Source organism: Semicossyphus pulcher, unplaced genomic scaffold, assembly GCF_022749685.1.
Source record: "Semicossyphus pulcher isolate SPU_LCO1_2020_fin unplaced genomic scaffold, fSemPul1.0.p SCAF_2, whole genome shotgun sequence".
NCBI classification, from domain to species: Eukaryota; Metazoa; Chordata; class Actinopteri; order Labriformes; family Labridae; genus Semicossyphus; species Semicossyphus pulcher.
In genome coordinates this window covers 31,053,016-31,080,844 of record NW_027211693.1, presented here as the reverse complement: position 1 = coordinate 31,080,844, position 27,829 = coordinate 31,053,016, and the positions used below count along the sequence as shown (strand labels likewise).

General features: G+C 41.6%; 1 protein-coding gene across 1 annotated transcript; it reads left to right on the top strand.

The window, feature by feature from the left end:
* Positions 1-19: 19 nt before the first annotated feature.
* LOC138598557 (F-BAR and double SH3 domains protein 1-like) lies at positions 20-23,216 on the top strand. Its single transcript, XM_069670357.1, has 21 exons — positions 20-102; positions 1,530-1,627; positions 1,747-1,792; positions 3,687-3,760; positions 3,992-4,136; positions 4,278-4,414; positions 6,065-6,128; positions 8,553-8,681; positions 9,973-10,095; positions 12,085-12,180; positions 13,734-13,850; positions 14,064-14,168; positions 14,490-14,645; positions 16,029-16,157; positions 19,098-19,181; positions 19,287-19,425; positions 19,540-19,640; positions 20,979-21,092; positions 21,179-21,329; positions 21,423-21,478; positions 21,597-23,216. The coding sequence occupies exons 1-21, from the start codon at positions 82-84 to the stop codon at positions 21,645-21,647; spliced, it is 2,136 nt and encodes a 711-aa protein (XP_069526458.1). The 5' UTR covers positions 20-81; the 3' UTR covers positions 21,648-23,216.
* The last annotated feature ends 4,613 nt before the right edge of the window (positions 23,217-27,829 follow it).

Below are 27,829 nucleotides of genomic sequence, written 5' to 3'. Positions count from 1 at the left end.
CATGTTAGTGAAAATATAGAGGAAGTAGCAGTGCTCCACAACTGAGAGAAACTTAAAGAATAACGGAGACATTAACAGACCATGCAGCCTCCACCCAGAAAGGTAACATTCCTTTATTTAAACTACATTCAAAGGGCATGTTAATGTTGGATGCATTGCATTGATCCTGTGTAAGAGTGAAAGTGTCTGCAGGTATCAGAGAACGTACAGACAGCTGAGGCATTATATATTGCACTCCTGTCAGAGCTGGACTAAATTTCATGTTATAACCTTCAGGTCAAAATGATCTGTTTTTGCTGCAACCCTCACCTCATTTTATGCAGAAACATAGGGAAACATTTAAGATTTCGAAGTGCATCTTTTAAAGGGAGGCTAAGCCTGTTAAAGTGTGTGTTTCACTTAGTTGCAGTGGCCAAATTCAGTCAAGTCAGGTAGTTGACAACAGCACTACAGCTTCAGCTGCTCTACAACAAGCTGTGACACATGCTAACAACATGTCTTATTTATTTTAAGCAGCAGCTTCTGCAATTTAGGAAGGTTTCTTTTTAATCTAATAGCTTATAATGCTTCATAGTGCCTCTATGAAAACTAAACACAATTCAGTTTAATCAACATGAATTGTAATGTATGTGAAGTCAGCATCATGTTAGGGATAAAGCTAATGCACATTAAAACAGCCACTGAATGATTTTTCATTAGTTTAATATTTAAAATATGATTGAAGTGAGGTTCAGCCATGAGCCTGTTCTGCCTGAGCCGCACCTTTGAATGATGTTCTGGTATTTTATTTTTACCAGCTTCCATGTACGTTTTTCCCCGCTGGATTGCTCCTAAATTAATATAAATTTTAGCTTCTCTTCCGGTCGTGATTAAGTATTAAATAAATAGACCAGTTCAAACTTGCGCATTAACTCGAGCAGCAGTTTCTTCCCACGCCACTTCTCTCTCTTTTGCAGCTGCAGCCGTGTTACTTTATTTTTCTAAAAACATGCTCGTATTCGTTGAATGTCCGCATGAGGATTTCGAGCTCCCCTGGTGTGACGTAGGAGGACCTCTTTTTGTGTACCGTTGCCATGGTGAATCGTGGTATCGGTTGCTCCATTAATGCTGGCTTTTTGTAGTCAGCGTGCACGCACTTAACTCTGGCTGAACCTACTCAGAGTTGATTGAACTAACTCTGATCAGCTGTTCTGAAACCAAAAAGCCAGCGAATTTTAACTCAGAGTAAGTCAAACCACAGTCCGCGGTCAGACTGAGGGCTTGTTGAACCTCCTTTCTGAAATGGACCCCAGATGTGTATTGTGCCCTGTCTTTTAAGGTGCAAATCAAACCGAAGCCAGTAAAAGCAAAATGGTTTTTAAAGATTCACAAAGTTTATACAAATTAAACCTGAAAAAAAAAGAAAATAATCCTACAACGTTTGAGCTTCCTGCTCTGGGTGTGATAAATAAACATGGCCAAGGTTTTGTATATGTTGAAAAGATCTAACATTTGACCTCGGCCTCTGTGTGTTTTGTGTGTGCATGCAGGTAAAGGAGAGCCAGCAGGTGAAACTTGTATTCTCAGAGCAGCTCAGCAAACTGCAGGCCAAACAACATCAGGACACTGAACTGCTGGAGGAGATCAGGTACTCTGATACCCTCCCACGAGATTCACTGAACGCAGGGTGATAGGCAGAAAGATCAATACAGTGAAAGCATGTTAAATTACACGTCTGCTGATGTGTGTGTTTATGTGTTCCCAAAGGTCCTTCAGTAAGCAGCGAGCAGCCATAGAGAAAGAATACGGTCAGGTGAGTCCACAACTATTCTAGTCCACTATTAGTTCAATTACTGGAACATTTTTACTGGAAATGCTCGTCATTTATTGATTTCAGGTCCCATATCAGCACCTGAGTGCTGTGTTGTGACTGTGTATGTCAGAATGATTCTGCCATCCCCACTGTAGATTTATCCCTTTTTATACTTTCATTTTAACTCCCTCTCTCAAGATGTTCAGAGTTTCCAGCTTTTCAGAGAGCCGAGAGAGCTTCATGTGCGTTTGCACCATGGTGGAGAATGTGTCACATATATGCGTGAGAACAAAGGATAAACGTGTGTGTGTATGCTAACGCTGACAAACACATAACCAACTTTATAGGACAAAAATAAATGAAGGATGAAATTAATTATGCAGTTTCCTTTAATAATATTCTTGAAAAAGTTACATTTAAATCTCACTGAAAAGAAAAATAAGGGGGCAGTTTCCCAGTTGCATGTGGTCTAACCATAGACTGTATAAATAGATGGACGACCTGACAGCTCCCTCAAAGTGAAGCCAAACCCTCTCTATCGCCCCCTGCTGACTGGCTGCAGTATAGCTCATAAAGCCCGCATCCTCCATGGTAACAGATGGGACATGAGTCAAACTATAAAATCAAAATACATTTTTCTCAAACATGGTTTCTGTCATTATAGTTAGTTCTTATCCTGCTGATTTATGTCCAAGTGTTCATTTTTCTGACAAGTTTACTTTTAATTAGTTATTTGATGCTGTAAAAAGGGGGCGTGACCTCATGATTGACAGCTCTGTTGATAAATCGGGCTCCTGGAGCGTTCTGTTCCTGAGTAGCAGAGTAGAGGAGGAACGGTGAGAGGAGACGTAGCTAACACTTACACTACAGTCATTGAACTTTCCATAAATGGGGCGACGCCTGCGAGCTAGTTCAGGCAGACAACTCAAGCTGCGTTGATTTAATAGTTGATATGCATCACTTCAACATCACCTGACAAACACTTCCTCCCAGTTGGCGGTCTATTTAAGCTGCAAGATTTCCTGTCTCTCCCTCTGCTCTGTCATTGCCATCGTTGCCCTGCACCAGTATTGCGCTCTTACTTTCAGCCCCACCACCACCCCAGCAACCACCTGCAGGCTCCAAATAGGGGGTTTAAAATATTATCTTATCACTCCTCAAACTCCAAAATTTCTGCATGTTACACTAACAATCTGACAGTGAACTGGGCAGAGCCATACAACATTTTCACAGCCGTTTCCATGACAACAATACAACACGGGCTCTTAGTCCCACCAGTGTTGTGGAGCTGTATTAAACTGCAGATGCTTCTTCACATTTGAAGTCGAGCTCTTCACAGCTGAAGAGCACTTATCCTCCAGACACAGCTTACATTTCACCGTCATGTTGTTCTCGTCCCTTTCACCCAAACACTCAGAGTAATGTGAATATTTACACAAAGTAAACGCTGTCCTCTCTGACATCTCACGTATGAGTCAGCTAGCTACACATGTGCACTGACACAGCTGTGTTTACCTTCTGCTGGTACACAGCTTCCGCCCAAGAAGGAGGAGATAAACAGAATTTTGAGAGCGTTTTCTCTTCTTCTGTGTGTGTGTGTGTGTGTGTGTGTGGGGGTGTTTCAAACTACTCCCTTTACGATGTCCCTGAACCTTCTTGTTAACATCACAAAGCCTATAAAGCGCCGTCCTTTGTGTTGAAAATACATCTTTGTGTTGAGAAATGGAGGTACAATCATCACTTTTGTCAGACTTTCAACACTAAAATGAAGAAAATATCAAACTTTTAAACAGTTAAATCCGGTTTGGTGCTCATTGGGAGGTTATAACTTAAAGAGGAATTAATTTTACTGTCTGTATTTGGGTTTTTATTCAGTGGTGAACTGCATTTTCAGGCTCTTCAGAGGTTAGCTGTCCAGTACCAGAAAAGAGACTGGCAAAGAGGAAACGCAGATGCTATTGCTTCTGGGTAACCACACACACACACACACACACACACACACACACACACACACACACACACACACACACACACACACACACTAAACATACACGCACAAACAAAACAAACAGTCATTTCAACAGGTTTTCCAAGAACCATGGTTGATTTTGAGGTTAAAGGTTGTTAAATTTAATGCAAGTGCATGGTTAGCTCATACAGTTAACTGCAGAGTAAAACTATCAGTGTGTGTGTTTTCAGGAGTGTGTTTGGTGTGTGGCGATCAGTGGTAGACGCTACAGCTCAGTCTGCTGCGTCACGACTTGCTGCTGCAGATGAATACCGACGGCTGATTGAACAAGCCTCCAGAAGTCTTCGCAACGCAAAGGACATCCGAACTAAGAGGGTGAGACAGAGAGCTGCACAGTTACACACACAGTGATCAAAGGCTAGGGTGATGAAGAAGTATGCTGTGTGTATGTATGTGTGTGTGTGTGTGTGTGTGTGTGTGTGTGTGTGTGTGTGTGCGTGTGTGTTTGTGTGCTAGGGCCTGGAGCGTCTTCAGAGGGTGCAGGGGGAGGTGGTGGATACTCTGCGGGAGCTTCACAGGATCAAGAAGAGCTACTATCAACTCAGTCACATCGCGAGTGTTGCCAGGGAGAAAGCTGCAGATGCAAAGACCAGGTGTGTGTTTGTGTGTGTGTGACAGGAACAGGCAGGATGATGATTAAATGTGGAGGGCAGTGACAACGGATGGTAAAGACTTACGAGTCACTACAACTCCTATTTAGAACCAAGCGAGCATCAGATACTTTAAGTTTGTCCCTCCTGACACTGCTCCAGGCGTCACCAGGCTGAGCCACATGATGCCTGTTTGAAAAAAATGATTCTATTGAGGAGCGAAGCCCAAACACAACACAACTTTTCACGCTCCTTCTACTAGCTGTTTGTCAAGAAAAGGTCTCATAACTAATAAGGTAATGTGGACAATTAAACTAGTAACAAGCTCCAATTTGTTGTGTCATATAAACCCCCTGAAATCTTATTGGCCACCCCAAGTGCCACCCCAAAATCCTAAACTATGATTGGCTATTTGCTTTGTCAGAGGCGGGACTTGTGTTAACATCAATTACTTGGGCTGTGTTCCAACAGGCTGCTCGTAGCTTTCTTTCCATTTCAATGAGGCATATTTCCCTTTGGTACTAATTAAATGCTATTCATTTGCATGTGTGTGTGGACACATAGTTCATGCCACACCTGAAGTCAGTGCCGCAGTTGGGCCACCCCAGTCAAAAAAGTCTGGATCTGCCCCTGTTCCTGCTAAACCCAAATAACACCTAAATTAATCAATCAATGACAATCACATGAATCCACCATGAGCAATAAAAACTTCCTTTAAAGCTGCAGTAGGTAAGATGGAGAAGAGAGCAGACTTTGATTTGAAAGATTACAACCTCCAGGTCCCTCTCTCTACTGCAATTAGGAGCAGTAGGAGGAGCCAGAGGAACATGATTTATTTTACAGATTATCTCTCTCATGTACTACTGCATGTTTAAAGTGACAGTTTGAGCAAATATGACAAAAAATTAGTTTTAATAATGTTACCTACTCTGCAGTAGTGCATAATGTGCAGAAACCTCGAGCAGAACTAGACTCATGGTGAGCACACATCTGCTGAGATTGGATGAGGCAAGAAAGAGAGATAGAGGAGAGACAGACAGGTAGAAAGACAGGTAGACGTACACAGTCAGAAAAAAACTTAAAATTTACCTCGGTCATCTGCTCTGGCCCCACAAATACACTTTACTCTGCTCGCCTGCTTCGCAAACAGAGTCGGTTTCTTGGCCGGTGTGTCGCTGAGTGGGGAAAAATGATTTGAAACGTGGAGTGATCGGTGATGAACCGTGGGCTCCTTCAGCTTACGGTTGTGCTTCCCTCGGATAGAGCTAATCTCCTTGCATCACATGGTACCACTGAAAATGTTTGTATGTTTCATTTATTATGATTTATTCATATTCATAGATTTTGGATGCTCTTCACCAACATTTTAAATTATTATTGCAGAAAAACACAGGTTTTGTTATTTATGAATATATGAGACGTGTGGCAGCATTCTGTATATGTGTTATATGTGTCTCTTTTGCATTAACCCGTACACTTTACATTTTATATTTTCACTTATATTTGAGTTGTTTTTTGTATTTCTCTAATTTGTACTGTATTTTTGGAGCTATCTGGCACTATAATTTCCTTCGGGATTAATAAAGTTCTATCTTATCTTATCTTCATGTATATTTATAATATGTTATAAATCATTTTAACTTCTTCTTTCAGGGCTAGAAAGAGTGAACATGGGATTTTCCATTCTAAAGCAGGACTCCAGAAGATGACTGCTAAGGTATGAATCTGAAATGAGTAAGACATTTACAGGAGAGCAGTTCAAGTACAGCTTTTTGTGACGCATTTGGAGTCAACAAGAAAGGCAGGTGGGATTGATTTGTGGACTGCTGTTTTTATGCTTCCAGTTTGGCATTTTGGCGGTAGCCATATTGTTTTTTTAGAGTCAGAAGTGACCATATTAAGATTAGGGCTGCAACTAACAACTATTTTCATAATCGATAAATCTGTTGATTATTTCTACGATTCATCGATTATTAATCGGATAAAAAGAAAAAAAGCTCAACTTTAGTATTAGCATTATATTCAAAACACAAAAATATTATATCTTGTTTTCTTGTACAATGCAATGTTAATACATCAATTATGTAACTAGATTAGTATCTCGTTGATTTACTTAATAATGTCACATGAAAAAGGAAAGTCCAGACGAGGACACTACAATAAAAAAAAAACATTGGGGATGCGGCCATGAATGTCATGAGTATAACAGGGAAATGTAACTAACCAATATATATTTAATCAGATGTCGCTCAAGTTTCTGAATGAATAAAAGATTCACTTCAGTCTGTCTCTAACTAACAGGATAACAGGATAAAATATTCAAAAACTCCATAACGTCATGTTATACTCCAGAGTCTGTCCGAACGATTTTCAGCTAACTAGCGATAGATTTGCGTCCATTCTGACAGACAGAAATACTTTAGTTTTAGTTTTCTCTCCATGTTGTGATGTTAAATGAAGCCGGACATTAGCTTTATCAAGAGTTAGCGTTAAATTAGCTTTACCAGTGGCGTTAGCTTATCAACAGCTTTACTACCACAGTCAGCTGTCCTCTGCTGCTTTATCAGCGGCTCGGCTATGGGCCCATCACAAAACGGAGAGGAGAGAAAATAGACGCCGTTTCAGTCCCCCAGTAACATTTTCACAGCGCATGCCGTGCATCATAACAAAGACCCAACTAATCGATGATGAAATTCGTTGCCAACTATTTCAATCATCGATTTTAATCGATTTAATCGATTAGTTATTGCAGCCCTAATTAAGATGAGAGACTTAAAGAGGAGAGGAGAGAGGGGTTTGCAATCGCTAAGTTATCAAAGGTTTACAGGAATGCCAGCAGCTATGCATTAGCTAGCTGGTTAGCTAAAGAGCTAAGCTAACAAGCCAGGTGTGATGAGCACAGATAATTAGTGCTAAAATATGACAAATATAATGATAACAGAAACTCACTCAGTGAAACAAACTGAAGCAGACGGTCTGTTCGTACAATGAGCAGCAGAGGACGTACATTTGTCAGACATGTGCATGGAAGTTTTTGAAAATGCTTTAACAGCACAAACACGGCCGAGATGTTCAGTGACTGAGTTAGCTGAAGTGACACCTAGCAGACAGCTAGCAGCTAATTATGCATAACTAATATGCAATTATAAAAAGCAGGTCTTTGGGGATTACCTCACTTTTGGAATCATTAGAATTGCTGGTTTAGAAATCTTTCACTGCTTTAATTTCCAGCTGGTTGCAGTTTGTTCAAGCTAAAATACGCAAAGGTCACACAAAAGATTACAACGGCGTATTAGGGCCATTGTTAAATAAAAAAAACAAACACACACATTGGAGCCGGAGGAGAAGAGTAATGTCCTGAGAAAAAACAAGAAAATGACAAGATTCGAGTCGTAAATTTGCCAGAAAAAATGAAAAATGTGTGTGAAAACAACCAGTTATAAGATGATAAAGTCATAAATTTGTGAGGGAAAAAATGTAAAATAGTGTTTATCGGAACATTTTTATGACTTCCCCAAAAAGTAGGTTGTGGTTAACGGCCCCCTCCCTCTGATTCACCTGTTTCTCTTCTCTGCCATGTTGGCTCTGCTGCTCACACAGGCGAGCGTGGCACGGAGCTCGGAGCATGTTTAGTTTTCTCTGCACACAAGAAGCAGACTTGAGAAAGACTGAGCGACCCTCTGCTGCAAAAACACCTATTTATGCTCCCTGTTTGCCCCAGGGGTGACAGTTACCCTACTAACTCATGATGGCTACTAAAAGAAAACAAACCTGCATCACAGACAAAAATGTACAAAACTACTTTAAATCAAAGTGTCAGTCGTTTTGTTGTGTGGATGGAGGCTTATACTGTACAACAAAGTCTGCATTATTAGGACTTTTTAATCTCATAAATTTGCCATTTTTTCTTGCAAATGTACGACTTTAATCTCAGAACTTTTTGAGTTTTTCTCTGAATATTTCTCTTCTCCTCCAGGTTGACTTATATTTTTTTAATAGATGCACAATATAACTGGAAGTTTGATGTAACAGGGTTAAATTCATGTCCATACCATGTTTTACCATGGTAAATCTTGTGATGTCTTTTTTTTTTAACCTGATTGGAAAATATAATTTAGTGTGTGTGTGTGTGTGTACGCAGCTCAGCGCCAGGTTGAAAGAGTGTGACGACCGTTTGACTGAAGTTCGTAATGAGTACCTGCTGGCATTAGCAGCAGTCAACGCCCATCACCAACACTACTATACTAATGACCTACCACATGTTATGGAGGTAAAACACACACACACACACACACACACACACACACACACACACACACACACTGACACAGAAAAGCTTGAGGAAAGGAAACTCCACCATGACTTGTTTATCTGATACAAAGCACTGACCACATAACTTCCTGTCTTACTGCTGATGTTGGTTTTCTCTGCACAGTCTGCTTTCTTGTTTCTCAGTCTGTACATTTATGATCATCATCACTTCCTCCTTGATGTTAGATTTGACAAAAAATAAATTAAAAAAATTAAATACCACCACCATCTGCTTTGTTTTCCTCATAATTAATTCTCTCAAACTAACCAAGAACACCTCAAACTACTTTTCATCTTTGCAGACAAAAGAAACAACACTTTTGCTCTCAGTAAAAAAAGATCAAAGACAAAATAAAACCAAAAGCCAAAAGGGCAATATATAAAACTGCTGTTTCAATAATGATGTCAGTTCCCTAAAAAGCTTTGCTCATTGAGTGTACGTGGGTTTCTGAGTATTTAAATGACAGAAACCCCTCTGTCAAAGAATCTTATATTTACTTCTTCTTCTTCTTTGATGCATTATTAAGTAGTTGAGTAGTTAAATGAATAGATATAAAGAAGCCATGGATGTAGTAAGAAGCAGCCAGATCTCACAGTGAATACAAAACTGCCCAGGAGCCCGTAACACAGTGCAATACGTGCATGGTGGCAGGTACCTCAGAAAGAATGCTGATGCAAAGTGCAATTAAGTGAAGAAGAAAGCTTTTTATATTGTTGGTATAAACACTGTGGAAAGGCTGCAGTTTTATTACTTGGTTAAGTTTAGAAAAAACGAAAACCCGTCCATTTTCTTTTGCTTATCTGCGGCCGGGTCGGGTTGGCAGCAGGCTCAGGCTAAGCAAGGTGACCTAGACGTCCCTCTCGCCAGCAATAATTTCCAGCTCCTCCAGGGGGATTCCAAAGCGTTTGCCAGGCCAGACCGGATATATAATCCCTCCAGCAAGCTCTGGGTCTGCCTCGAGGTCTCCTCATAGTTGGACGTGCCTGGAAATTATCCAAAGTGAGGCAGCCAGGAGGCATCCTAATCAGATGCCAGGTCACTGGTCACTGTGTGTGTCACTAAAATGCAACCTCAATGATAGTTCTGGATTCTTTAATATGACGTCTGTCATTCACAGTCTGCTTTGTGAGCTGTATTAGATAGAAACATGCATCTGATACAGTAAACTCTGAACTCTTTAGTGTGAAATGTTTAGAGTCGTGCATTAAAGCTGTAGTGTTAAAATGTTGTACGCTTATTCCCTCACCAGCTGATGGACGGTGATGTCTATGATGATCTGAGAGGACATTTCACCCTGCTGTGTGGGACAGAGATGGATTCCTGTCTGGCCACACACAAGCAGTACAGCAGGATATGGGAGACTGTAGTCAAGGTATGTGTGTGTGCATACACTATTTTCATTATTAGTATACATATTTCTGGGCTTGATGGATGTGCGTCCACTAAAAGTTCTTGTTGTTGTCACCAACAGGCTCAGATTGTTATATAAGTGTGTGAGAACACCACAGAAAGGATCCCTACTGACACAGACATTTTGTTAACGAGGAAGAGGATTTAGTTTAACCACAAACAGCTGTTACATTGCTCTCTTCAACACCACCAAACTCATTTTACCTCAGAGTTCACAGGAGTTGCATGTGTACCTCGATCGGTTAGTGTGTTTATGTTGTTGTGTGACTAAGTTGGAACACTAAATAATGCCAAATAGGGACCAATGGTTGTGGCAGGGATAGACGAGCAACTTCTGTGTTCTTTGGGGTAAAATGACGTGTGTTTTTATCAGTCTGGTAGCTTTTCAGAGCGTGAGGATAAATTGATCTTATTCTGATAAAAAAACCCTGTAAATGTCAAATGTTAAAAAAGCTGTAACATTTAGAACAAAGTGCTTCACAAAAAAATCACAGTACAATAATAACAACAACAATCCAAAAAATGAACAAAACACAGAATGGAAAATGTTATTGTACAAATTAAGTTACATGGTCAAAAGCCGAAATGAACAAATATGTCTTTAACTGCTAAAAGCATCAGTTTAAGATGAGTAGGAAGAGTGTTCCAAAGTGTCTGAGCAAAGAGTTTCAAAGGCACCTTTTGTCCTCAGTCATTCACGAGGAACAACAAGTAGACCCTGGTCAGAGGAGCTGAGGGATCCACTGGGCATATATGGGTGGAGCAGGTCTGCAATGTATTTGGGTGCTTGGTTGTGCAGGGCTTTGCAGACAAAAAGAAGGATTTTAAAATGAATTCTGAATTTCATTGGGAGCCAGTGTAGAGAGGATAGGATGGGAGTGATGTGAGTTGTCCGGTTGGTCCGAGTTAGTAGCCTGTCAACGGCAGTTTGTAGACGGGCAAGGGACCCTTTATTGAGGCAGGTGAGGAGGGAATCGCAGTAATCCAGCCGGGAAGAAATAAAAGTATGAATGAGCATCTCTAGCTCAGCATGCGAGACAACAGATTTATATTTAGCAGTGTTTCTTGGATGTAAGAAGCATGAACTGATATATGTTGCTAAAAAAAACATTTTCTGATCAAAACTGTCTCCAAGATTTCAGATTCTTGATTTCACAGACGATGAACTGGAACCGAGACTCTTAGCAATGTTAGGGGCAATGCTGTCAGAGGCAATGAGGAGGCCCTCAGTTTTATCAGTGTTTCACTGGAGGAAGTTGTCATTCATCTCGTCCTTAATGGCAGTCAGAGTGGACGTATGTGTGACGTTAATTTAACCACCAGTTTCAATAACTGTATCCCACGGTAGCTCCTGAGAAACCAGACGTAGGACATTTGTCACTCTGTCTCTCGAGGAGGTGAGGGGCAGAGGGGTTACAGGCAAGACAGACGAAATGCATAAAGGTGGAAAATAAGAAAGGAAATAAACAAGGGTGAAAAGGTCAAATAGGAAGGGAGTGTTTGAAAGTGAGGATGAAGAGAAGAGCGAGATTATTTTCAATGGAGAAATTGTGGTGCCAATAGCCATGAAACTTACCGGTGGTTTTAGAAAGAACGTTTACCGAAGAGAAATTCAACACGTACATGAAATGTTTGAACTAATGTGGCAACTGGGTGAGCTGTTCCCTTCAGAAACTGTGGGTGGGCAGAAAGCATTTTTACACCTACGTTTTTATTCTTGTGATGGCACTGGTGAACACACTGAGCCTTTGTTCACCTGAACCTGTGCTAATGGAGTCTGAGCTGCTTTGGTGGCCCGATGTGCTCCCAGTGGCCTTTACACTGTCGAGAGCTTATGCTTCCAACCCTCTTTATTCCCTCAAATGATGGAAGTTTTGCCTTGAAAAGGAACGTGTTGGATAAATTGTTGTTCTTCTTCCTGATTATGATTGATTGGTTGATTCATCTTCAGGTGACCAGAGAGAGAAATGTGCTGCAGTTTCTCCAAGAATCCATCTCCTTCAGCAAAACACCTGAATTCACCTTCCAGCAGGCTCCATGTGACAAGGTGTGTTTGTGTGAGTGAACTCAAATTGTAGACATTGAGGAACTAGGCACGACTGGAAGTGCCAAAAATTGCAGTAATCTGAGTGTCCACTAGAGGCCTGCTCCAAAAGCGAGTCAATCCCCATTAAGCCCCAAATTTTTTGAAAAAAACATGTTTACAGCCTGGTACAAAAAACAGTTTGGGTCTCTAGAGCTCATTTCTCTCTTCATGACAACTGTACGGGAGAATCTTTATTAAACTCACCTGTTTACATTATATTACCGATTGAATTATAGGGGAGTGGTCACTTGAGTGACAGGTGGATAGTGCTGTCTGTTAGAGTCCAACAAAGTCAAACCACTGACTGTATATATAGATGTACGACACGTCTCCATCTGCTCTTGTATGAAATTGATGCCAAAATAGCCCCCATGATAGGCGCTACCATCTTGCGATGGTGACGTCATTTGGAGCCAGAGTCTGCGCAGTCGGCTGTAGCCACTTCCGCTAACCCAAACACACACTTAACTTACTGAAAAAACAGCAAAGATCTCACACGCTGGTGTGTTTAACAGCAGAACAGCTTCTTGTGTTGGTCTGAGGTTAACGTTCACAGGTATGGAAACTTCAGTGACTGTAGTGATTGTTTTAGTTACGTCTCCTCCTCCACTCTGCTAATTAAGAACTGATCGTCTGCAGGAGCCGAATTTGTCATCAAATAACTAATTAAAAATAAACTTGTCAGAAAAATGAACACTTGGACATAAATCAACATGATAAGAACTAACTATAATGACAGAAACCATGTTTGAGAAAAATCTATCGGGCGTGTATTTTGATTTTATAGTTTGACTCATGTCTCATCTGTTTACATGGAGGAGGTGGGCTTTGTGACCTATACTGCAGCCAGTCAGCAGGGGGCGATAGAGAGGGTTTGGCTTCACTTATAGGGAGCTGTCATGTCGTTCATCTCTTTATACCGTCTATGAGTCACAGAGTCACTGAATTTAACCTCTCTGCTGTGTTTGTGTTGTTGGAGCCTTTTGGGGATTTTTATGCAAAAATCAGACAAATAATCTGTCCCTCTCTCTCTCTGAGATTTATGGAACTTTCTGACCGTCCAAGTAGTCTGAGCTCCAGCTTTTCAGTGAGTTCAATTTTGCACAAAGAGAGAGAGAAGACCGGTTATTCAAGTCGTTCACCCGCCGCTCTCTCACCATGTGAGTGAGCGACGAGTCCGCTACTTCTTTAGTCTGATAAAAGAAACACCTGCAGTCAGTCACCACAAACAGAATCTCCTCTGTGGGAAACATGAAGTTAAACTAGCTCATTCAAAGGCTAATGAATCAGCCACGGGTGTTGAATGCTTCTTTCACTTCTGGCTCCAAAAAAGCCCAACGTGGCGGCTTCATTTACACAGAGAAACCAGTGGATGATGTCCATTATTTATACAGTCTATGAGGAAACTTTAAACATTTAATGTCCTCATAGGGCTACTTTATTAAGTTATTTTGATGCATGAAGATGCGTGATGATGTGTGGAAAGCTCAGGATGTTTGTCCGTCTTTGTGCAGGTTTCTGCTCTACAGGAGGTTTGTGCTCCAGAAGCTGAGGGCTGTCTCATTAAAGAGGCCAAGAAATGGGCTACAAAAGCTGCCAAAGACTACAAGATCCTAACACATGGAGAGAGGGTGAGACTCGATGAAGAGTACTTGCTGTACAGCGTTGTTTGGTTTGGTCAACATTTAGATATTTCCTTTGAAAGGATCAGTGAAAGCAGAAGCTTTGCAATGAGTTATTTTGTGTTTTTCCTTTTTCATCCAACAAAAGCTTGACTTTATTTGAAGTAAGTGTTATATGTTCAAAATAATACTCGTATATCTGTGTCTGTGCTTCTCTGTCAGGCTCTGCAGACCTTAGAGAGCCGGCTGAAGCTCCTGTCAGGGGAGACCGGGCTCAGCGTGGAGCAGAAGATAGCTGAGGTGCAGGACAGCGTCAGGAAAGCAAAGGTGCTTCTTTTCCCTTTAGCATTCTGCTCCTTTTTGTTTTAAATAAGACTAAGACTAACTAAAACGAACAGGGAGCCAATGTAGAGAAGCCAGGATTGGGTTGATGTGATATCGACTGTTAAAAGTGGCAGCAGACTGGGTTTACCATATTTAAAGCCCTGTTTCCTCTGATATCACCATGTTAGCTTCTTTATCCCAGAGCTGCCTCATGTAGCTGGTTGTAGAGCTGCAGCACTCTGAACTGGTCGGAGGCCAGAGAGTGCTTTTTTTGGTTCATAAATTGATCAGAATGCGTGATGTCTTGTTTCCTTCCTGTTTCAGCTCAGCAGGGTGAAGGCCGAGGCTCGTCTGGCTCTGCTGTCAGACAGCGTCGCAGGAATCGAACTGTGGCTTCGAGATGCCATGAGCCAGGCGGAGGAGGAGCTGGAGAGAGAGAGACACCTCAGTGAGCAGAGGAAGTCGACAGAGGACTTTTCAGTATGCAAACACACACACACACACACACACACACACACACACACACACACAACGTCCTTAAAGTCCTCACTGAAAAGCTGGAGAGCTGTTGGGGGATCCAGAGTTTCTGTAGTCTAAGTTCGGGCAGGCCTGAGACGTGAAAGATGTCCTTATCTCCGCTCTTTATTCATTTGCACTCATTTCTAGGCCATCAGTCTCCCTGTTGAGCTCCACTTATTACGAGAAAGAGGTGATATGAGGAGCTCAAAGGAAGAATGCTATCCTCCTCTCTTGCAGCTGCTGAAAATTTGAGTTGATAAAGATGAAGAAATAGAAAAACGAACAAATAATCCTTTTAACCGTTGTTTAACTGTTGATTCTACTACAGAGTATCAAATACATTTAATAAAGAAAGCGCTAAACTGACTTGCTGTATAGTTGTCATCGAAAACTGACAAGGTCCAATAAGGCCATACACCAGAAGGAACCTGAGGAAGACTTCTACACAAGAAACACATCACAGGGTTTCATGACACAAACTGGCACAGAGACAGGGTCAATGGCTTAATGCACTGGGAAAGAGGGGGTAATAAGACACAGGTGAGACACAAGACAGGAAGCAAAGCAACATACAAGGGAGAGTAATCTGGGATCCCATTGGCTACAGTCTGAGACGATACAGCCTCTGGGGACACCGGTGAACGTGCCGGGCGATAAGTGATAAACAACTTCCCGTCAAGACTTCCTTTTCGGCGTGCTGCATTGTTACAGAGAGAGACACCGTAAGTGAAGTAAAAGTAAGTAAAAATAATAAAAGTAAGTAAAAATTCAGGCTTTGTCAGATCTGTCCTCAAGACGAGAAGAAAACTTTTACAATGCTCGAGGAAGTCGGGAAATCTGAACGCTGAACGGCTTTCGTGACACAGCGTCAAGGGAATTCATCTCAAGTTACATTTTAGATCTAGAGCAGATTGTTAGCTAAGAAGCTAAGTCGTCGTCAGATCACGCTGATGGGAGCCGGGATGTCATTACGGAGGATTATATTCCGCCTGCTTTTGCTCTCCTCACTGTTTTTCCTGCATACACCGCAGCCTGCTGATACGTGATTGGTCAGAATTACTCGTAGTTCAAACGGACACCAGAACACTTGCCTTCATGGAAATCCCGATCCCTGCCTATAGAGATTAAAGGAAAAGAAAGGGAAAGAAAAGTAAAACAGGAAATGAAAACTTAACTTGAATGCATAACAAAAAAATTATAAAACATGACAGTTTTCAGCAGCTGAAAAGCGAGTATTTGGGGGCAGAAGGACACTGAATGTGGAACTGAGTCGTGACAACCTGTTGGAAAAGTAAAATTTGATTGAACTATTTTTTCTTATCTGATGTTTCCTGTGTTTTTTAGGAGGACGAGTTTGAGCTGACAGACTTTGAGGACTACGACGATGAGAACGGAGACATCTTTGCAGATCCAGTGTCAGCATCTGGAGTGTGTGTTTACCCTGCAGCCTGCAGAGTTATCTACAGCTTCCAGGTAGTGATCACCCAAACAATCAATCAATGCATTTTTATCCAAAGAGCGCCAAATCATATTCCTTTGGGGCGTGGTTTAGCTCCATTTATCCTCAAACACAGAGGCTACAGTCCTCTATGCAGCAGCCGCAGGTTCGACTCCCGCCCTCTGCCCTTTGCTGGTGTCATCCCTCACTCTCTTCCCCCTATATTTCCTGTCTCATTTCAGCTGTCCTATAAATATTATCCTACACACTCTTTGTTATATTATTCAATGAGACGACAAAAGTGGCAAGAAAAAAAAAGCCCTTTTAACAGGCAGAAGCCTCGAGCAGAACCAGACTCATGGGTGAACATCAGGACCGGGCTTCAGTCAACACTTTTACAGTTTGTCTGTAAAAGTTCTGCAGTAAACCTGGAGTCAGTGCTTTACATGTGGTGGTAAAACTTTTATTGTAATGCTGTTAAAATATAAAAACCATGCACCTCACAGATATGTCAATGTGTCCATTTAACACCTCTCTAAATGCAGTGGCTATGAGGTCATGTGGTCATCATTTTGGGAAGTAAAGTGAGCTCACAGGAGAGAACATGTTGAGAAAGTGTGTCGACACCGACAAATCAACAGGGAGGAAGAGGAAGCATTTCAATTCAGCTTCTTTTGGTATTTTTAAATGCAGCTATGTCCAGCCTCAGGCCAGATGATTGTTCAACCAAATTCCCTGTTGTAAACATTTCTGCTAAAACAGGAGAGTGTTCCATCGTTTGGTGTAAGCTGGTCATTAAACTCTGTCTTTGCTGTCTCAAGTCTGGATGTTTAAGAGGTTCAACATTGTCAAAAACAGAGAAAGTAACCTGGACAGGACGTGACATGATACTTGTTCGGGCATGTTGGTAGTTTACAGTGTGGCGCAGTCTGTTGAAGCGGTGAGATTGTGAAGTAGGGAGGAAGTAGAGGCCTTAATAACTGCCTGCTAGCTGGTTGTGCTAAACAAGCTAACTTTTTAAAACTTACTTTTTTAAAAAGCATTGCATTACTTAATTACTCCCTGTGGAAAGCAATTTGTTGCACTACTTGTTACATTACTTTTGCAGTACTCTTTTGCATCCAAGAGTCATCACTGTGCATCTGGGATCCCATCGGCTATAGTCTTATATGATGTAGCCTCTGGGGACATCGGTGAACGTGTCGGGCGGTAAGCGATAAAGACTTCCCGTCAAGACTTCCTTTTCCGCGTGCTGCATTGTTACAGAAAGAGAAACCGTTTTCTTGTGATTTACTTGTTGTTAAAGGAGTCCAACGCTGAACCACTGAGATGTTGATCCAGGAGCGACCTGGCTGACGCGCTTGACCGCAGTTTGCAGTTACCTGTAGCAGATGATGTATTTGAGTTGAAACAGATGGCAGCCAGACTGGATTGCAGATAAATGTGTTTCTTTTTTTCTCATCGGTAAGGATCCACGGCAGATACAATCCAACAATAGTGACACAGCCCTCACGGTACAGTGGTCAAAACCCTTATGCCCTTCCAGGATCACACTCCTAACCTGACAGTGCTCTTACTTACCATTTATGCCTGTATCTGTGGCATCACAGCGACACCCTCAGTACCAACAAATCGTTACAACCACAACACTCCAATTTGGCTCTTAAACTTGTTATTAAAGGTTCTTACTGGGGACACCGATGAACGTGCCAGGCGGTGAGCGATAATCGACTTCCCGTCAAGACTTCCTTTTACGCGTGCTGCATTGTTACAGAAAGAGAAACCGTGTTCTTGTGATTTACTTGTTATCAACGGGTCTTACCTTTGCCCAAATTTCAACATCATGATGCAGATGTGTAAGAAGTAAAAATTCAAGCTTTGTCAGGTCTGTCCTAAAGAGGAGAAGAAAACTTTTAAAATGCTTGTTTGTTGAATGGAGGTCGGATCAATCTGATGCATTCGAGGAAGTCGGGAAATCTGACAGTTGAACGCCCTTCGTGACACAACGTCAAGGGAATTCATCTCAAGTTACATTTTAGATCTAGAACAGATTGTTAGCTGTTAGCATGCAGATGTCTGTTTAAAGAGATTAATAAGAAGCTAAATCGTCGTCCGATCACGCTGATGGGAGCCGGGATGTCATTATGATGGATTACGCTCCGACTGTTTTTCCTGCATACGCCGCAGCCTGCTGATACTGTAAATAGAGATTACTGTGCATGTGATAAATGGAAACTTAAATGAGATGCATTGACACATAATTGTAAGCTAATAATATAACGTTAAACCTTACACATGCCCACGTATCAGCAAAAGACAGACAATTCCTTATTAGGATAGGGATTTGTGTGGAGTATATTTCTGAAAGACGGTGATTCTACTGTAGTATCGGGCACATTCCCTCAACTAAACGATGCAACAAGCCTGTTAATCTCTGCGTTTGTTACCTGTTGTCGAAAAGCAAGCTGTGGCTGCTCGGTGGGGGTCGGCGTACACTCAGCTTGAGCATCACTCTGGTTACGGGGGTCTTTCCAGCTTTGTGTTCGCATGTTGCTTTTGCAGGTGCTTGGTTATATTCCATGTTGTGTTCACAGAAGGGGATAGGTGCTCCTGGCCTGGACACAGTTTGCACTTTACCCTTAAATTATTGTCCTTTTGCGCAAAAAATTCAAAGCAATGTCTATCTACATCCCTCAAAAGTTGCAGGTCGCTCTGACATTTTGCCTTATCTCTGTTTGGATACGTCGTGATGTGAGGTCAAGCAATTGTGGTGTGCACAGCATGCACTGTGGGTGTGCATGAATGGCAGAAGAGGAACTTATGATAATGTGATTACTGAATTTAAGACAGTAATGTGTTACATTACTGCGTTACAGACAAAAGTAATGTGATTACTGTAACACTGCTTATATGTGGCTTATATCCTGCGTATGTTGTACTGAGCTGCATAATGTTGATTTCTTTACTTCCTGTAGGCGAGTCATTCAGACGAGCTGTCAATCATAGAAGGGGAGGAGCTTCAAGTGGTTGAGGATGGAGACATGGAGGACTGGCTGAAGGTATACTTCAGGATAGCAGCCATTTTTATCTCACAGATGGTGACAACAATCCTCGATGCCAGCTCTTCATTACCTGTCTGTGTACCTGCCCTTTTTTCTGTCCAGGTGTGTAACTCGTGTGGTCAGGTGGGGTACGTCCCTGAGCGTTACGTGCAGTTCCTGTGTCTACCAGCAGAGGATGCCGCTCAGCTGGACAGTTCTTTCAGCTCCACCTCCTCCAGTGGGAACAAAGACAGGAGCAGAGGTCAGCTCCTGAAATAACTCCTGCACATGCATGTATTACTTACTCACACGGATGTTTCTAAAGGTCAGTCACATGGATGTGGTGATATCATGTTAATAATGAGTCCTGTGTCAGGTGTAGCACGAGCTCTGTACTCCTACCAGGCTCAGAGTGCAGAGGAGCTTTCCTTCCAGGAGGGGGCGCTCATCCACCTGAGACGCTGTCGACACGGAGAGGTTTGTGTTACCAGAGAAACGCACAACAAATAAGCACTGTTCAGACTTCCTCTAACAAACCATTATAAATCAAGCTGTAAAATCATTAGATACCTTGAAGCACTCGAGAGCCTCGATGTCACATCTGGACCAGCCTCTGTTTACTGTACCTGAAGACAAATCAACTATAGACTGTATAAAAAGATGGCCGACATGACAGCTCCCTATAAGTGAAGCCAAACCCTCTCTATCTCCCCCTGCTGACTGGCTGCAGTATAGCTCATAAAGCCCGCCTCCTCCATGTTAACAGATGGGACATGAGTCAAACTATAAAATCAAAATACACGTCAAATACATTTTTCTCAAACATGGTTTCTGTCATTATAGTTAGTTCTTATCATGCTGATTTATGTCCAAGTGTTCATTTTTACTTTTAATTAGTTATTTGATGCTGTAAAAAGGGGGTGTGGCCTCATGATTGACAGCTCTGTTGACAAATGGGGCGCCTGCAGCGTACTGTTCCCGAGTAGCAGAGTAGAGGAGCAACGGCGAGAGAAGACGTAACTAACACTAACACTACAGTCATTGAAGTTTACATCACTGTGAATATCTGCTTCAGACCGACACAAGAAGCTGTTCTGCTGCAGACTGAGCCCACCTGAGGGCTCCAACACGCCAAGGCCACAAGGTCAATGTGTGTTTTGGGTAGAGGAAGGGGCGGGACGTCAATGCTGCATCTCCACACCAGCCGATCTCTCCTGCACACACTCTGGATACAGATGAGCAAAATGGCAGCAATATTTAGCTTTGTACTAAAGAAGGAGGTGGAGATGCGTTGTCCATCTTTATATACAGTCAATGCTTAGATCTGAGTGTAATTGAGGTAATTCTGTTTTTTTTTTTAACTAGGTCTAAATATTTAATAGGTACAAAATGTTTTGGAATTGATCCAGTAGACTTAAGGGCGAATGTGCCCTTCAATCAAAGTCTGTCCACTAAAAGTTCTTGTTTTTTCTAAGTTTCTGAAAACATCACAGAAAGGATCCCTACGGAGAGAGAGCTTTTTTTTAATCAGAAGAAAATGTATTTTAACCAGAAACAGACGTTACAGTGTTCTCTTCAAAGCCACCAGACTCCATTTAGAAAATCTGTCATTTTACATGTAAAACATCTACTGTAAAGATTCATTCTCAATGTTTAACTTGAGGTCCAGTTTCTAGTTTATACAGACCTTTCTTCACCACGTCACCAGCGAAAGTGGTGGAGGTCGCTCTCAGTTATCACCACATGACAGAAGTATCGAAACTTCTTATTCATTTTGTATATTTTACCACACTGCACGGATGTTTTTATCTGTAGGTGGACGATGGGTTTTGGGAAGGAGAGCTGAACGGACGGACCGGTGTCTTCCCATCATTGGTGGTCGAGCTCGTCCTTAATGAGGGGGAAGAGGAGGAGGAGGAAGAGGAGGAGGTGAGACTCTTCTCTTTATAGTTTACTGAAGTATTCATTAATTTTCTTGATTCAAATATTTGACATATATTTCACTTTTCTTCCAGCCTCTCCCAACCCCAACCATGCCTCCCTTCTCTCCCCCCATCCCCATCCCTTCTAACCCTGGCTGTAGCTCAGCTCTTAGTGCTACGCCCTCTAGCTGTGTGGAGGACAAACAACAGGTCTTTCCTCCAAAGCTGTCAGAGGACACAATAGGTGAGTGGTGTCAGACCTGAACCCAGCCTGAGCACAGTTTTCTTCACTTAATTTGCTTTATGAATGTGTTCAAGCTGTTTTATGTCCCCTCAGAGAACGAGCGCTGCAGCCGCGATTCTCCGGATCTCTCCAGCGGTCGACTAAGACCAGTACGTAATGTGTTCTGTGTATTTCTCGGCACAGAAGAATGCCTTTATTGATGAAAAGATAACTTATAACTAGAGATGATCTCTGAACACACCTTCTCCTTTCTCTGCACTGCTTTAGTGTCGAGCTCCTCCTCCGCCTCCAACACAGAAGCCTTCACCTCAGCCTTGAGAGGAAGTCTGGAGTCGCTGTCAACATTCGCAAGAATACTTCATGTCATGTTAGGACCAAAAAACACTGGCCCTGTGCCTTATATTATAGCATTGAACAGATAACTTGTATTTGTTTGTTAGTATTTTTTAGGTGAAACTTTCGGCAGATTGTTAATCGTCCATGCACAAAGGAGATGACCTCCATATCGGCAGAAACAAGCTGTAGTTCTTCATACAGAAAGGCCTTTCAACATTCAGTGTAACTGTGATTTAACATTAAAGGGGAATCTGGTGTTTTAAACCAGTGCCTTATTTTCTTTAACATATTTTGGGGTCTAAATGACTAATGGGTGCAACAAGTTTTGGAGTTGCTCCAGTAGATTGCTTCAGCCGGCAGCCATGAAGCAGGCTGCAATGGCTGAAACGTAATCTTTCAGGGCAAATCTGCCACTAAAAGTTCTTGTTGTTTCCACTGACAGGCTCAGATTGTTGTTCTAAGTGTCTGACAACATTACAGAAAGGATCCTTACGCCGGGAACACACCAGACGCTGAAGCACCGCGAATAGCCGAGAAGCGCCGAGAAGCGGAGCCAGTTTCCTTTCGGCGCCCATGTTAACCGATCGTGTCGTTCACACCAGGCGTGCCGCGGCCGGCTCGCGCCCTGCAGCGATCGTTTCGGCGTCTGGTCTATTTTTTGCGCGAGCCGCGAGCGATCGCGTCAATCCTGGCAGGAAGTCACACATGAAACAATGAGAGAATCCGGTCAATTTTCAAAATTAAAAAAAAATTCAAAATAAAACACCGCGATTGACAAATGCGATGTTATATTTGTTTGCTTTTATACATTTGTCAGTATCTAAACAGAGCGCGAGAGAGATGAAGATACACACAGACACACAGACACACACAAGAAAGAGAGAGACACAAAGTGGACTGGCTATAGGGGGTGCAGGCGGGGTGTCAAAACACACACGCAAACAGAGAGAGAGAGCAAGAGAGAGAGAGCATGACTAAAAAACAGCTCCAAATGTGAGTAAACGACAGCTGAGGAGCAGAGGCACTTGTCGACCGGCGCGGAGAAATGCTCATCTGGTGTGAACGGAAGTGCTCCGGCTAGCGCGCGATTTTCGTTGCGCGGCGCTTCGCAGCGCTTCGGCATCCGGTGTGTTCCCGGCGTTACAGACCTTTTTGTGACAGAATGAAATCCTTTTTTCAAACCAGAAACAGCTGTTATCATCGCCTTCTCCAAAGCAACCAGACTCCAGTGACAAAAAGAGTTATTTTACCTCGAAGGACACAGTTGCTGGTCTTCTGCTGCCTCTATCAGTGAGTTTGTATTGTTGTGTGACTTTAATGTTTTAAATGGTTAGCTGGGATTCAACACAACGCAACAAACTGAGGTAACATGACTGAAATGTTTTTACTGGAGTCTTGTGGCTGAAGAGAGTGATGTCACAGCTGGATTAAGAATAAGCATCTTCCTCTTTATCAAAGTGTCTGTCTCTGTAGGGATTCTTTCTAAAGAGTTCACTGTCAATCAGAATCAAAATCTGAACCTTATTTTATGTTTATTAAAGTTCTGTGTGCTGACCATCAAAGAAATCTCGGCTTTAAATGTTTATTTACTTTTTGTTGCTGCTGGATCTCATGGCTGTGTTGTCTCCTGTGCGTGCAATGGAGACTGGACAATGTTTTAATATCTGTGGGCACGACTGTCGGTGCGACAGGGAGTTATGTTTGAGTGTGGTAACAAATGTACCTCTTAGTAACGTGTGTGTGTCTGTTTTTTGCTTGTATTATAGAGCGCATGTGTCTGAATTAGCGCACAGTATGGAGAGCTTGGTGTCGTTCTTGGTAGTTTTTGGCCCGTGCACGGCTCGAGCAGGAATCTCCTTGAAGTGAAGCAGGTGTGTGTGGAGGCAGCGGCGAGCTTGTCCATGTCTTTCTGCACTTCTCAGCAGATCGGTAACAAACCGAAAGCAGTATCATGATTTAAGGAGACAAGGGAAACCAAAGCTTGCAGTCTGTCCCTTAAATGTTTTTCACTGTATCTGCAAACACGCTGCTTTTACCTTATGAGCAGAAGCGCTGCTGTGCGTCCCCGTGTGAGTGACAAGCACAGACTTGTGTTGTGAACTCTCCGATGTATGTCCATAATGTGCCCTCTAAATAGCAAACACAGTTTGCGCCATAGACTTTAGACTTTAGACCAGGTTTTTGTTGGTCTAAGGCGAAGTCGCTTTCTGCGTCCTCTAGATACGCCACCCGCTTGCCTGACCACACCTCATATCAAAACCAACACGCCAACGGGCGCAAATGGTGGCGTAAGATCACTTGCTATTTACTTGTGGGCGCTGGGCGTGAAAATGACGACTTAAATATATGTAATTTTGTATCACCATCATTGGTGTTTATTTGGGAGGTTAATTATGCTTTGAACAGGAGCCTGTGGTATACAGCTCGTTGTATAGAGACAGAACACACACTCACACAGGTTTGAAAAGCATAGTTCTGTTGATTTATTTCATTTGAGTGAATTATGATACATCTGCATGTTTACATGTATTCTCTCACATCACCTGCATGTGCATTAAGCTGTACATACTGTAGATTCCAGGCCCTGCTAGACTGGTTATATGTTCTACGTGGTTTGATCAGCCTGCTTGATCAGAGAGAAGAGTTAAAAGACTTTAGAGCCTCTTTAGCTTCTGCAGTTTTCAGTGGTGCTCCAATGTGAGTAGATCAATACTTCTAATACATGTGATACTTGACGTTTACTCCATTTTTTATGCATCAGAACAAATTAAGAAAGATTTTCTTTACATCAAAGGCAGCAAATAGAGCATGTGTTGAAAACTGACCAAAATGTATTCATCATTGGTCCCATTGTCAAAAACCAAACTCATCATGTATTTGTATGGGCCGTGTCGGTGTTGTTATGCGTCAACCTACAGCAGAAATGAAGATCAAAGCAAGTGAAAAGCAACACTGAACTGTCTGTGTTCATCCTGCTGCTGGTGTAAATCCCTCGTCTGATTGTGACTCAACCTTAAGGAGTTAGTTTTCCTGCTTTACACTTCATTCAATTAATGAAATACTATCAATAATCAGGTTTTAATTTAACATTTTAATACCAGGTTAAACAAAGCCAGCAACACAACTTTTGCCACTCTATGGAAGCCCAGAGGTTCAATATAAACAGGCTTTCTTTAAGTAAGGCTCAATAAAGCCTCAAGCACCGGTTAGAGATAACAGGTATGATGAAGGTGGTTATGAACTTTCTCTGTTAACTCAGGCGTTCTGCTTCAGGCTCTGTGCACGCTCACAGAAAAAGAGGCGTTTTACACGTCATTTGGCGCTTCTTCTGCACAAAAAGGAGCGATCATCGGCTGTCTGCTTCAGTCTGACTGTTAATTAATTAATGTTTTTATTTTACCTCATGAAACACTCTCAGTGCCTCCTGTTTATTTCTAATGTAACAGTTACACACAGTACAACTCTTAAACTTTAACAGTGACACACATGATTTCAGTAGTATAGACAGGAACTACAGTTAGGTCGGATACTTTCATTCATAAAAATTAGTCAAAATAACTTTGGTATTTGGGAAAATATAATTCAAATAATGTTTTTTATTTGAATAACACCCACAGATTCATCAGTTTTATTATCTGTGTTTGAGCTGCAAAACCAGCCGTGTGAAACGGCTGAGCAGGAAATTAGGAGCAAACATAAAAACGTGATCCAGTGTCTTTAGCTGCTGTGTCCTCATCCTTCTTTTACTGTTTGGATGATCTGCAGGAATTTAAAGTGTTAATTTGACCTGAAGCTAACAGGTAAAAAGAGAAGAGGGAAGCTGGAGGGGGCGGGGTCATGTACTTATCACTACCTGAATGCATAGGCTCCGTGGTGCGATGCATTCAGTATGTGCTACTGTACCTGCACGGCTTCGTTCTGTCTGTGTGTGTCTGTGTGTCGTGTCTGTACATGTGTAACGTTACGTTCCAGAACTTTCCGTATACATATGACCTCAGCTGAGGATCTATATTACCCGCGGAGAGACCGCAGGACATTATTAAAGAAAGGGCGGCGCTTTACAGCTCACAACTCTGCAGAGTAAGTTGCCATGGTGATTAAGCCTGGGTAAAAGAGAGCCAGCTTCATAACACTGAAAACTCTGACTTCAGACCCGGCTAACACTTTAATCTTGCTTCGTAGTACACCCCTCTGGAAGGCCATTTTTAGTTGCCATTTTTTTGGTGCCAATTGAAAAAAAGTGTGAAAGAGGTGTGAAGAACAGGTGTGGTAAAAAGTGGAAAAAACAGAAACAACAGTTTGCCAGGATCATTTTCTAAGTTATTTTTTTAAATCAGTGAAAACAGGAGATTTTGTTGTTTGTTGTTGTTATTGGATTTTGGCTATACATTTGTTTTTCTTTGAAGAAGACAATTGTAGGAATAAAAACAAAACTTTTCACTTGTTTTTAAGCGAAAAAGAACAGAAAAAATTAGATCTAAATTTATCTTAATAAATGTATTAATCTTGCCTCTCAGGGTTTAAATAGCTCAATAAAGCCTTTACATGAAGCTCATAAATGCTGCTTTATCTTTAACTTGCTTTGTAACTAAATCATCGTCTGAATTATTGCTGAAGATATTTAAGTAATATCTCCTCACTACATGGTCCCTAATTAATTTAAAAGGACTTGTTACTGAATATAAATAGTGCCTTTGGTTTATCCAGAATAACTTGACAATGTCTCATTACTCTGTTGTAGGACTTTGTTAACAGCAGGATTATTAATTTGTTAAATGTACTTGGTTAAAGTAGACTTTTAAAAATATAGATTTAGCATCAAAGCTTGATATTTTCTTTAAAAAGATCCTATGCAAGTCAGCTTGTGTCAAACACTTCCTGAAATAAAATAACTTTTTACTCACTCGCTCTCTTCCATGAATGAGGAAAACTGAAAAGAAAAGAACAAAACTTTTCTTTAAAGGCTAAAATAACTGCAGACGACCTGTTGGGACGGAGAATTGGTAGGTCTGACCTTTGACCTCAACTGTTAAAATCAATTTTGAGGCAGTAGATTTATAAAAATGTCATATTTACAGCAAACATTAGAGAACAAATAAAGGCAAACTAAGCAAAGCATTAAAGACGTCTTGAATGACATGGCTCCTGATCATCTTCAGGTGTACACAAGTCTATATTTGCAGTGAAATGTACATACATGATGCATAAAGTCACCGCTTTAAATCTTAAATGGCTTTAAATATAGTGTATAAGTTAAAAACAAACACAAATCAAAGCCTTCTTTATACATACTTATTTTAAGCAGTGAAATTATTACATGAAACTTTTATCATGGCACCAAACTGTGATGAGAGGTAACACAAACGCTGTTAATAGAATAAATATGTGGATGGTGACTCAGCAGTTTGGAAGCACATTAGATAATTATTACACATGTGTAAGTGTGATGCGTTTGGTGACCAGTAGATGGTGACACACAATCATTCATTAACAGATGATGAAAAAATCTAAATATATCGATAAAGATCCAGCTGAATGTTGTCAAAGAAAAACGTATTGAGAGTCAAACTGGGTCAGCAGACGACAGGCCTCCTGGTTGCTTTCCCATAAAGACCAGAAAGTGCTGCTGACCTGTGTCCCCTGTCTGGTTAACTGAAGGAGTCCCAGAGGCGCCGATGTGCTCTGGGCTGAAGGCCAGCAAATAGAAATCTCAACAAATACAGATCCCCCTTCTCATGACAAACAAAAAGACAGAGCACTCTCTACAGACAGATCGTTCTTTAAGGTTCAGCTCACACAAGTTATATAAATAACATACTAATTGTTTCCCTTAATGTATCAGCTGAGGAGATTCAGACACCGTCACTCCTTCAGTGCAAACTTTAATTATCCCAAAGAAAATAAAACCAAAATATCTGCATGGAAAACCACCGAACAACTTTAAAGTTGTCTGATTGTTTTCTTTGTGTATTAAGGAAGTCTAGAAACATATTGTGAAGTAAAGCATGAGGTTGTGTTTGTATAGCATCATACTGTTTACCTGTACTTATCATCAGGCTGCTCTAATGTGTGGAGATTTTTAAAATGATATCTCACAATGTGTTTTCCACTCTGTTGCCAAATGAGGAAAATTCATATATGAATTGTGAGTTCTACTATAGTCA